At 40.3% G+C, this 13,167-nt stretch overlaps 1 protein-coding gene across 1 annotated transcript in view; it reads right to left on the minus strand.

Moving 5' to 3' along the window:
• Positions 1-13,124, minus strand: part of LOC127226758 (interphotoreceptor matrix proteoglycan 2-like) — a gene marked incomplete at its 5' end in the record, with an annotated part of 50,185 nt that extends 37,061 nt beyond the window's left edge. The window contains 6 exon segments of the mRNA XM_051190890.1: positions 1,715-1,752; positions 1,755-1,781; positions 3,133-3,182; positions 7,870-7,883; positions 12,147-12,173; positions 12,939-13,124. Coding sequence (XP_051046847.1) covers positions 1,715-1,752; positions 1,755-1,781; positions 3,133-3,182; positions 7,870-7,883; positions 12,147-12,173; positions 12,939-13,124 — 342 coding nt within the window.
• Positions 13,125-13,167: the final 43 nt, after the last annotated feature.

The following is a 13,167-nucleotide window of genomic DNA, read 5'->3' on the forward strand; positions in this document are numbered from 1 at the left end:
ACTTAAAGGAGATTCTCTATCTTTATTAATGCAATCTAATTTTACACGGCCATTCATTGCATTGGGTGTTTTTCCAATAAATACATGATACGGCTCAGTAATACAAAGACCACTACCAATAAAAGTTGTTAGTTATGTGGAATTTTATACAAGACTGCCCTCTGTTTATTACATTTCTTCTTGGGACTGGAGAGATGGATCCACAGCATTTGCTGCTCTCGAGAGGACTGAGGTTAGTTCCCAGCACCCTCGTGGAGCCCCTCACAACCACTTGTAAGTCCGGTCCCAGGGGACCTGGGTGTCTTGCTCTGATTCCTCAGGAACCTTCACATACATGAATGTAAAGCACACACATACAAACACACACACACAGAGAGAGATACAATTTTTAAAATAAATACAGCTTCCATCACAGTAAACTGGACAGAGATTTCCAGTTCTAATATTTTTATTAAAAATGCATGTAACTAACCTTATCTCTGTAACCTAAAATGCTGGTTGTTTTAATGTTTTGAAAAGCTAGCTGGCACTTAAAACAGTAAAAACAGAAAGAAAAGACTGAGATGTCAAGATGCTAAAACAGAGATTGCAAGGTACCAGGACAGTTTCACATAGACGGTGCCAGCATCCGTGAAGCAGGTGCTATTCCTCATAGCACACGCTGAAATGTTAAAGACTGCAAAGGTTACAGCACCGGCTGGAATCCCTGTCCTGGCTGAAAGTCAGCTCTGAGACTTCCCCATAAAGCAGGGTCCTTAAATCTCTGATACAACTTGCCAATGTATCAGGCAGAACTGATGAAGAGAAAGTACTGGATACAACACGGAGTTTCAGCAAAGAAATGAAAGTTATTAAAATAATGAAGAGCCATAATGAGGAAATGAGGCGATCAGACCGACAACTGATCATGACATTTCCAGAATTTACATTAAATACAACGCCCGCATTAAGTAGATGTAACAAATAAACCAGTAACTCGTCTTTCTTGCCCTTTGCTTTCTTGCGCCCTGATTCGTACGGGTGGAAGCCTGTGAAGCAAGTCTACCGGGCGCGTTGTTCTAACCGTGTGTGCTCCCTTTAGGAGTCTGCCCTGTATCTTGGGAATTTAAAAGTATTTTAAGCTTCTTATGATCGCTGTGTCTGATAAGGTGACAACCTGAGGTGACTGATGTTGTCACTACAGCAATTCCACAGCACCATGAACCACACCCACATTAATAAGGTAGTACACTTCCTGGATCAGTGTAGCGACTCTCCCGCAACTGTCTAACCCAGACAAAGGCCTGAATATTCCTCAAGCCTATGAAAGCTGGGTAAGGAAGCAGTGCAAGAAAGTTTGAAGCTAGCGGAGGTTGATTCGTGACCTTTAAGGCAAGGTGGACACTTATTTAAGACAGTATGGGAAGTCTCAGCCACTTCAATGAAGTAAGAGAACAGAAGAAAAGGTATCCAAGCTAGAGAGAGGGAAGTTAAGACATGGTATGTGTTTACATATACATGTGGGTATACATGTGTATACAAACCCTGAAGACGCCTCAAAATAACTGTTACAACTCACAAGCAAGTTCAGTAATGTCATGGCCTACACAATTAACAGACAAACCCCAGCAGTACTTTACTAATGGAATTTGTTGCAAAAGGCAGCCTGGTTCTTAACAGTCCCCCTCCCCCACGTCCTCCATGTTAGACAGTAGCAAAACAGAGCTGGACTTACACTCTCTTCCGGTGATACCACACTGCTCTCTGAGGCCACCCTGGATCTGAAGCACTGGGAATATCACCTAAGCAGAACACCAAACACACATGAGGAAGCCATGATCATGGCAGGAATTAAAGACTTACTTCAAAAGCCATTCTTACACATCCTTTGCTTTCTTCTTCTTCTTTTTTTTTTTTTCTGAAGGTTCTTTTAGTTATAAACTCAAAAGACATTTGTACAGGCTTCCTAGAATCTTAATAATTATGACTCACTGAACAAGTGTTGTTTGGGGGTTGTCTGTTTGTTTGTTTCACGTGCAAGGCTTTTCATGTGCAAGTATAGAATCTAGGATACTAAAAGAAAGTTTCTGTTTCTAGGGAGCTTTCTAGTTAGCAAAGGGAACAGATACTGAAGTGCATAACTATATTTTGCGAAATTATAGCTTATCCATTATTTAACAATCATCAAAATGGAGCCATATCATACTATTCTATTTTTGTAGGCACTCAAAATTTCTAAAACAAAGAAGTTTAGTTTTTATTAAAAATACTACGGGCTTGGGAAAGCATCTTTCTAGCATGAAAGATGCCTTTGGGTTCAACTCTAGCAAAAAGAGAGAAAGAGAAGATACTACGGGCCTGGGAAAGCATCTTCCTAGCATGAAAGATGCCTTTGGGTTCAACTCTAGCAAAGAGAAAAAAGAAGAAAGGGACAGAAAAAGACAGGGATGAGACAGAAGACGAGAGAGAAAGAAAATGACTAATTTACATGAAATACAGAACTTGGAGCTGGAGAGATGGATCGACAGAGCATGTCAAGTTCTTCCAGAGGACCCTTGTTTGGTTCCTCCCACCATGTCAGGCAGCCTGTAACTCCAACTCTGATACTGTCTTTGGTGTGACGCCCTCTTCTGGCCTCCCTAGCCACATACTTGCACATTTCACACGCATATGCGCACACAAACACACACGCACAAAGAGAAAGAGAAGCAACAAAATTAAATTTTAAAAACCTAAGTTAAAAAAAAATAATGAAAATCTTTTTTTTTAATGAAAATCTTTTAAACTTGAAAAAATACAGCACTCAAAGAATGTCATACACCCAGGATGTGTAAGAAAATCCTTACGAAAGTCTGGACCAAGTAATGCAAAGTGACAACATAAAGGTTCTACCTTCAACTTAAGTGTCACAATAATTCATGTGCCACATTCATGTTTTAAGCTGTATTTTGATTTTTAAAGTATTCACAGCATACTATCATGAACCCAGTGAAAAATAACTGCTTTTTTTTTCCCTTGAGCACTACACAGGAAAAAAAAAAAAAAAAAACAATGGCATGTTTTAAATATGAGGTGAAAATCTATGCTTGCTTGAAAAGTATCTTAAATCTTCAATTGCTAAGAAATAAAAGCGAATGAAGGGGGAAACTGTACCTGCCAATGTTGAGGTATCACCAACAGGAACTGGAGAGGACAACTCAGGCCTAGGAGGAAAGAAATACAGCTATTAAAAATTACAGAAACCTGGGAGAGTATTATAAAAATTTGGAACTTGGGTTCTGTGGTGGTTTGAAAGAAAATGACCCCCAAAGGCAATGGTACTATTAGGAGGTGGAACTTTCTTGAGGTGGGTGTGGCCTCGTAGGAGGAAGTGGGGGGGGTGGGCTTTGAGGTCTCCTTTGCTCAAGCTACACTCAGTATGGTACACAATTCACCTTCTGCTGCTGCCTGCAGACCAAGACGTAGAAGTCTCAGCTCCTTCTCCAGCACCTTCTCTGCCTGCATGCCACCATGTCCCACTATGATGATAATGGATTCAACTTATGAACTGGAAGTAATTAAATGTTTTCCTTTGTATGAGTTGCCATGGTCATGGTGTCTCTTCACAGCAATAGAAACCCTAACTAAGACAGGTTCCCTTAGATCACCAAATAAGGGTTCCCAAGCCAACATACTTATTTGCCTATTTATCTCTGCCTCCACCCCTTAACCCTCTAGAATGTATTGTTAGTATAGGAGCACTGCACTCATTCAGTATTTAGAAACTCAGTTCCTTATTCCCAGCAGCTACACTCCAGGTATTCAGTGCTCACAGGTAGCTAAGGACTCAGTAATAAAAAAATAAAATAAAAAAATAAAAAAAGGGGGCATCTTGGATTGCAGGATATGAGGGGAAAATAAAATGAAGTTCAAATGCATTTAGAATATATATTAGCATAAGCAAGCCTAAACAGATCCAGGTATCCTCAGGCGATACCTTCATGCAACACAGAAATAATTATTGAACAATGATTTTTTTATCATCATCATCATCATCATTATTATTATTATTGTTATTATTATGAGGGAGACATATTCACCAACGTCAGACTGAACTGCTCAACACAGGAGACCGATGTGTGTGCTAACATGGATAACGCCAGTGTAGCCCCTCATGGGCTGACTTGTAGGCTGTTTTATAATACGGAATCTCTCTCCACACAGACAAAATTATTCCTTTTCTCTTCAGAATTTTTCTTGGGACTTGGGACTGTGAAAGAGGGGACGAAGGTATTTGTCTGTAACTTGCACAAACAGGATGGGACAGTTTGAGTCACAGTCAGAAGAACATGAGTAACAGAATGAGCTGATTAAGCCGGGCCAGCTCCAAATGAGACTGGTTCCGTTTCAGCCAACCCATGGCTTACACTCATTCCCCCATCATCAGGGATGTCTTCGTGTGCGGTAAAAGAGAAAAGGAGGAACCTCCTCCCAGTGTGAACAAGAGGCAAACCTACATCTACATTTTTCCTCTTTGAATGTAGCTCACTGAATACTATGTCATCTCTGAGCATAGTGACACAGAAACAAATTGAGATAAAATGTGTGAACGTGTGTTGTGACATCCAAAATTATTTAATATGGAAACACTGAGAAACACTGATCTTTGCGAAATACATGGTATAGGCAGCTTAAGCACATCACAATGCAGAATTAATAAAATATAATGAAATTCACCCTGTTGAGTTCATTCATCTTCCTTCTCTCTGTGTCCCTATATAGATATATTCACACGCACATGGCATAAATACATATTGATTTTGGTATGGTTGTTTAAACAAAATAAACAAAATTAATATATGCTGTGCATGTTGGGATGTTCGGTGCTGATTATGGAGAGTCTACAAGAACTTGTAAACTAAAGCCACTTCCTCGTAGAGGATTGTCTATGAGGGCTGTAGAAAGGAGCCAGACACCTTTCTTATTCACTTGCCATCATCCTACAGAAGGCTGCTAAAGGCTGCATGATGGGTTGATTATACAGGTAGAGCCAGGCTTCAGGTGTTCCCCTGAAATTACTTTCTTCAGACTTAGGCTCATGTGAGGTACCATTGTCAAACCTAGTTTGTGTTGCTTCTGTGATAATTAAATAGTAGAACAAATATTTTACACAGTAAAAGATAATTTTACCAAAGATTATAATCTGATTCTTGAGACTCATATGGGTGTGGGTCTAAATCCTAAATTCATTCCATGCTCAGATGGGTTGTCTGAAATTAATTGAACTGTTTCTCATATAATTTTTTTAATATAGCAAATGCTCATAACTTGCAGAAACAGCTTGATCTGGAGGGTTAAGCACAGGCCTGATTATGAAGAACAATGTGAGCCAGCTTAATCTTTATCTTTTAAGAGCAACAAGGAGCTAGTCCTTTGTCTTGCAGAGGAGAGGGATCTGGTCGAATTTGCATTCTGAAAGCTTTTGGGCCAGAGTGTAGCAAGCACATAAGGTGAGAGGCAGAGAGATCCACCAGCAAACTTGGTATGGAAAGAAGTGTTTATTGGTCATAGAAATTGGGGTGTTTATTGGTTATAGAAATTGGAAAGTATGAGGGAACAGGTAGAGTAAAAGGTAACCGGGAATAGAAGAGAAGAAAAACAAAAAGCAAGAGCAATAATGGCAGCTGGGGAAGGGATTTCTTTCTCTTTCTTTGGGGGTGTGGCCATCAGTAGCTGACCTTGTTCCTGTAGAAGACGACACATCCATGGGCATACAGGCAGCAATAGCTGGATAGGGAGCTGGAAAGGGGTATGCTGGCAGGGATCCAGGGGAGAGCGGGAGGGGGAAGGGCAGGTGGATATGATCAAGCCACCAAGTACCCATGATGAAATCCTCAAAGAATAAATTGTTTAATGTTCTTAAAGATGGAGGACATATTGGCTTTAAAGTTAAAGATAAAGAGGGGTAGTGGGAGAGGGAGAAAGAGAGGGAGAGAGAGAGACAGAGAGAGAGGAAAAATGAGCGCACTAGGCCATGAAATGAGAAGAACAGAGGAAAGCACTCTGAGTCCAGCAGACTGTGAACGTGGAGGAGAAGATGGTTTCTCCAGCTCTATAATTAGGACCGAAGTTTCACAAATAGAGAACATCGCTAAGGACTTACTCACAGGAAGAAAAATGTCCAATAAAACATACACCGTGACACAGTGTTCATCAAAAGGATATGCTCATCTGAAGGAAACAAATGATGTTTCCCCATGAAAATATAAAGACAACATTTTCTTAGGGTAGTCTTCTGCACAAGCATCTAAAAAATCCAAATCTGTAACCTGCTGACAGCTGGTCCCACCTCTTAGGACATTAGACAAGGAGTTCGGAGGGGAGGAGAGTGGATATGATTAAAACTAATGTATCCAGGATGAAGTCTCAACAAATAAATTTTTAAAATAAAATTATAAAGACTGTGAGACAATATTCCATGTTAATATCTATACACTGATGGTCTTTATATTTGGAATAAACATGCTAGACTTAGGGCAGTCCTTTTGATAGTTCCTAGACACACCAACCTCTGTTCTGGAAGATGAATGAAGCTTTGTACTTGCATGTGTGACTTTTTTTTTAAAAAAAAAAAAAAAAGCTATTTGCTCACTAGAAACACACACACATGTGCGCACGCACAGACGCACACATGCACACACACAATGCTGAGAGCCACTATTCTCAGCATCAGCTGCTCATCAAAACAACCTAAAGTTCTTCTCAGATTCTCACATCCGGGCCACATTTACACTATTTACCGGGCTATTACACCAACATGACTATCATTTTAAAGCCTTCTCAATAAACAAGGTCTTCTTTTTTGGCTGAGAACTGGAGAACCAATACCAACCAGTGCAGCAAATTCTCAGGCAAAGGGTGAACATCAGCCAAATCCAGCCCTTCACCAGCACAGTATGGAACACTTCACTATTAAAACTGAGGACCCCTGCTCCACCCCTGCCTTGCAATGCTTAGGAGATTCTTAGACCCAAAAGAGGAGCTGAAACGCACCTCAGGAGAACACTGAAATAGCTGGGCTGCAGAGGCTGTGGGACTAGCCTAAGTCCTTCCCGTGTTCACCATCATCATTCTGAGGCCTTACTCATATCTGTGCCCATTACCCACCCACACGGCTCCCCTCCAGATACCACCCATCATAAAGACTGGTATGACCAGCCAGCGTAGTGATCACTGCTGCAACAGCAATCACAAAGAATTTCTGGAATTCTGTAGGCAAACGAAAGACACTCTAAGACCCCGTCCAATCTCAAAGCTTAACACAGACTCAATGGCATCAGGAGACATATGAACAACCAAGGCCACAGAGTTCACTCTCTCCTGCCTGTTTGTGTCCTATTCAAAAGTTCCTGTGTGTATACCTCCAACTGTCCTAAATGTCTGAACACTGCCTTGTTTAGTTAATTTTTTAATACACTGGTGATTTCCTATGTAGTCTCCACATGTTGGTTTACTCCTGATATTCTTGAGGATTGGTAGCATTTAAACTTTCGTCACTATTCCTCAACTTTTGAAATCTGCTTTAGATTACTACTGCTTAGCCTGTGCCTAATGGCTGGCCAAGAAGCATACTGACAGATTAACCTAGGTGTGCTATTTTTTGTTCAAAACTATAGTCACAGTCAAGAAAATAATCCAAACAACTATTACTCACTTTAACAAACTAACCCTCTGTCAGATAAACTTTCTCAGCTTTTGTTAGCTTTAGCCTCAGGTAACAGCAGACTTCCAAGGGAATTATCAAGGAAAGAAATGAGCCAGCTTCTGGTAGGGTCAGACAGTAAGTAAGCACTGCGGCTATGATGGTATTCTGGTAGAGAGGTAGCAAGGGGAACAGCAATAGGGACTTACCCACAGGCCTCATCCTGCAGGAGCTGAAAGGAAAGAGAAAATGAAATGACTAGGTAAGTGTTGGTGTTCATATGGTACAATTTATTTTGCCAAATTGAATTTGGAGGAAGGCATACCTGATTGTAGCTTCCTTTGTGTAAGCCAGTTTCTGAAGAAAACAAAGACACAATAACTGAGTTAGCAACAGTGATTACACAGCACGTAAGACTTACCTCCACAGAGGTCATCAATGCCCTAAACATGGTGAAAGCTAAGCCATTATTCTCTAAGGACAAACATATAATGAAAGTGGGTGCTAACTAACAATGATGCCAAGTTTGTTCTATAACCATGGGAGATCCTAGCATTCTGTGTCTGCCTATGTGCCCTGATGTTCCTGTGTACTCATTTCAAAACAAACAAACAAATGATTTGCTAGACTACTAAGGTGGACTCAGAATGTCTAGTTTCAAGTCCCCCTATGTCCTTTCTGGTGTCAGTGATCAGTTTTCTCATCTTTTAGATGGAAAGAACATACCTCTTAAATCACTCTGGAGATATCATTAAATAATCTGCCTTTTTCTTCCTCTATGGACCCTCCCAAAATAATCTATCACCTTCATGCCTTCAGTTGCTACCTCAAAGCTGGTAATATTCCTATAATTAAAAAGCCCAGACTACCCTCCTTCACTTCATATGGAAATACCAAACAATTCACATTTCTCATGAGCAGTTCAAATGAATGTTTCAAAAGGGAATTCACCCTTCTTGCCTCATCTGCAAAGAACACAGTGGCTTTTCTACCTGAGTACCCTGATCTTGCTGACTCCTCACTAGGAACCAGGAGGCGCTCCAGCACTATTATCCTATCCTGTTCCCATCCAATCTGCCAGAGCCTGTTGCAGAATACTGTTTAATTATGTAAAAATGTGTTGCATTTGTTTAATTATGTAAAGGTGTGTTGCTGTTTCACCTTACGTGCCTAAGACACATGATTAGCCTAATAAAACCTGAACAGCCAATATCGAAGGAGGAGGTAGAGGCAGGGAGATTGAGTAGGAGGAGGAATTTAGGCTATGGATGAAGTGAAAGAAAGAAACACCAGGATGATGCCAGGAGCCAAAGAGATAGACAAGGGGGACAGGAAAGTAGGACATACAGAATGAAAGAAAGGTAAAAAGTCCCAAGACAAAACATAGATGAATAGAAGCAGGTTGGATTAAGTTAAAAAGAGCTGGTTTGACATGCCTAAACTAAGGCCAAGCATTCATATTTAATAATAAGTCTGTGTCTTTATTTGAGAGCTGGTTGGTGTCCCAAAGAAAATGTCAACTACAAGAGCACTCACGAATCCTGTTTCTTAATTTTGCCCATCATGTTCTCTTTCTCTGTCCCATGGTCTGGTTAGAAAGCCCAGTTGCTACTTACCTGGTCTCTCTGTAATCCTTCCTATGTGTGTACAAACGCATGACCTTAAGAGTTCAAAACTGGGCCAAGGAGATGGCTCAGCGGGTAAGGGGACTTCTGCCAAGCCTGCTGATCGCCGATCGAGTTCAATCCCAGGAGCCCACATAGTGGAGGGAGAGAACTGACTCCTCTCCAAAAGTACCACAGTATTCGCTCTCTCCTCTCTTTTTCCTCTCAGTCTCACAATCAATCAATCAATCAATCAATCAATCAATCAATGTGAATTTTTAATTCCAAGCTTTTAAGCCAGCTCCTTTGTCTCATCCCTTTATAACCCTGAAGTTTCCCATCATCCACAGAGCTAAATCCAAGCCTCTTAACACTCTCCCCTTCTCCTGTCTGGCTGTCATTTCTAGCCTGTCCCTCTAGTACAGTGGCCCAAGCCATCCCCTACAAACACTGTTCATGGTGTTCTTCCATCTGCCTTGTCCGTTCACTCCTTTTCCGCCAACTCACATTTATCATTTTAGACTCAAGCAAGCTAAAGCATCACCCATCTAATCTATGACTTGTAAATAATCATTAAAGCTTATTTCCTGAATTTTCTTATTTCCAAGTAAAAATTTGTAACACATTTTAATGTACCATCACAAAACTCTGTTATTAAATCAATAATTCCTCACATACATTTCTTGCTTCTTTTTAGTAGCTGATCCAATAGTGTGGACACAATTTGAAGCACACATGCTGATATAAATATGAATATGTAATACTTGTCTTTGCATAAATTATTAAAATCAACAATGACTGGAATGGAAGCTCCATAACACAGGAGGAAAACACGCTTTGAGAGTTTCTTTTGTTTTTTTTCAGTACTGCTGATCAACTATAGCATCTTGCACATGCTACCAAGCTTTGTGATGTTGAGAAACATCCATATCCAAAAATACAAATTGGGAAAAAACTGGCTCTGGATTTTAAGAACCATCACAATTGATTTTATAACAAATGGTAAGCAATTTATTTATTGTCTTTATTTACAAAATGAAGAACACTTTGTAAGGTTGTTGTTTATTAGATATAAGATATGTTAGACATGGATGATATAGTATTCATTTTCGTAATTACGGAAATGGGGCAGTTAAAAATATGACAGAGAAAAGGCTGGTGCTATGTCTCGACTTCTGAACTGTAACACATCATAGTAAAGAGATGAGTCCATTTTAAACACATAAAAAAAAAAATCTGCACATCTTCAAATTTTTTATAGCCCTATAAAACCTGTCTTTGGTCCACCCGTGTTTAGTAAACTATCCTCTACCCAACTTTCTCCTAATGTAATGAGATTACAGTAGTAGGACCAAATCTTTAAAAGGAAATAGCATGTCTCTTTACTAGAAATAAAAGTTTAAATATGAAAAAAAATGTGATGATACATTTCATTTCTTTTAGATACACTATCTTATAAGAACCAACTAAAAATAATTCAGAGCTATTCATATAAAGTTACTCTTCAGACCTACTTAAACAACTGGTTTTAGCTATCCATTCAACAATTATTTTCAGTATATAATACTTGCAGCCAGTACTTAAAAATGATACTGTGGCAGTGGTGGCGCATGCCTTTAATCCCAGCACTTGGGAGGCAGAGACAAGCAGATTTCGTGAGTTCAAAACAATTCTAGCCTATAGAGCCAGTCCAGGAAAGCTAGGGCTGTTACACAAAGAAACCAAAGAGAGAAAGAGAAAGAGAAAGAGAGGAAGAGAGAGACACACAGAGAGAGAGATCCCTGTTCTTTTCCACTTCTCCTCTGAAGAGGTAGGCAAGTCTTTCTCTCTTTCTCCATTTCTCTCTTTCTCCCACCTCTCCCTTCCCAATAAAACGGTCCCACATTTTAAAAACAAAGAAAAATGATATTCATAAATCCTTTATATATTGCAGGGAATAGAAAGCAAGGCTATTGCCTTTATAATTTTATTTCAACAAAAACTTATTATAAATTTCTATATCTTGACAGTAAAAAAAAAATAGCAAATATGGCTGACAAGGTATCTCAACAAGTAAAAGCACTTGTCATGCAAGCCTGATTTTGATCCTTAGGACCTATGATAGCTAATCTTGGTTATCAAGTTGGCTATATGGGGGACTAATTAAAACCCAAGCAGCTGGGCAAACCTGTGAGGGATATTTCTTGATCAGAAAAACTCCAGGTAGGAATACCATCCTTAAATGCACAGCATCTGAAATCAGGAAATCCACCCTAAATCTGGGACACACCCTCTGATGAAGCTCATATAAAAGGGCACCAGAAGAAGGAAGCTCTTGTTTTTTTGTTTTTGTTTTTGTTTTTTCTTGTTTGTTTTGTTTTTTGTTTTTCTTGTTCGACTCACTCTTGCTGGCATGTTCATCTATCCTGATGCTGAAGCTTTCTGTCACTGATTTTGGAAACAATTCTCTTTTGGATTCCAACATAGAGTGTAAGGATTCAGGCATTGTGCTGGCCTGCCCCATCACCTGGCAGAATGCACTCAGGCAGTACCCTGGTCAGCATGCAGGTGCAAAGGACCCCTTTAGTAGAAAGCCCCCCCCCGCGCCCACTTACTCTCTTTCCCCACTCTTTTCCCACTGTTCCCCGGGGGCGGGGACGGGGGTCAGACGGCTTTTCCTGTCCCCCTCTCTCTTCTCTGTCCTCTCTCTGTGTCTTTTTACCTCTTTTCTCTCCTCTCCCCCACCCCTTCCCCCTTTCCCTTTTTAATAAAACTTCTCACTAAGCTCTGTCTTCTGGCATATTTGTCCCCATCTCGGTCACCCTCACCTGCCATGGAATCCACCAAGGTCCCCACATGCTTTATCACAACTGAGATCAGCTGAGACATCCAACCTACAGGACTGAACAACTATGGGATTCTTGGACTTTCTGATGGGTGACAACCACTGCTGGACCAGCCAGACCACAGCCTGTAAGCCACTCTAATAAATCCTCTTTTAATGGTTAGATCCATGTAGCAGTTCCGGTCCTTTAGAGAACCGCCACTAACACAGAACTCATGTTTGAAAGCCACACGCAGTGGTCCACCTATGACCCGACACTTCTAAGGCAGGATGGGAGACAGAAGAATCAGCCGGAAGGTCACAGATTTTGTGCAGAATCAAAAAAACAAAACCCCAAAAAAAAAAAAAAAAAAAAAAAAAAAAAAAAAAAAAAAAAAACACAAGGTGAAAGGAGAAAATTGACTTCCAAAAAGTTGAACTCTGCCCTCTATATGCATGCCATGGCACACATGTGCGCGTGCACACACACACACACACATACACACAAACAACAAATAAAAACACATCTTGTATTAAAATCACATTTATACTACACTAAATGTGCCTAAGTGGCCTCTACCTTCAAACTCATTCAGAATGACTAGGATCTATTCTGAATGAATATGTAAATGAATCTGGCAATAATGTTTAACTCACGCAGATCCTTATCTTTAAATTTTTGCATAATATTATTTGTTTACATTCCCATCTATAAACAAGGCTGGGCTATTTCTAGATAGAGGAACAATTTTCATTATGAAAGGCCAGAGCTAGGGATAGAAGAGTAAGCCATTCCCTAGGGCAGTTCACTCAGAAACCTTCCATCAGTTTATTTTCTCTCCTCTAGGCTGCAGCCATGCACAATTACAACAATGTAACAGCTCACCTTCAGGATTAAGCTTCTAAGTGCTCCATTGGACTGACTAAAATGTGTGCCCATTTCAAACACACTTGTGATTCCGTCTTCACATGAATCCATCCAGTAACGGTATTCCTCACGCCCAGGAAGTCGGTCCCAAAACGTCCTGAAGGCTTCCCAGATGAGCTCCCTGGCACACTGGAAAGTAGAGAGAGATGTTTAGAAACAGGTAACATGCTCT

This window comes from Phodopus roborovskii, unplaced genomic scaffold (assembly GCF_943737965.1).
Source record: "Phodopus roborovskii unplaced genomic scaffold, PHOROB, whole genome shotgun sequence".
Taxonomy (NCBI): Eukaryota; Metazoa; Chordata; class Mammalia; order Rodentia; family Cricetidae; genus Phodopus; species Phodopus roborovskii.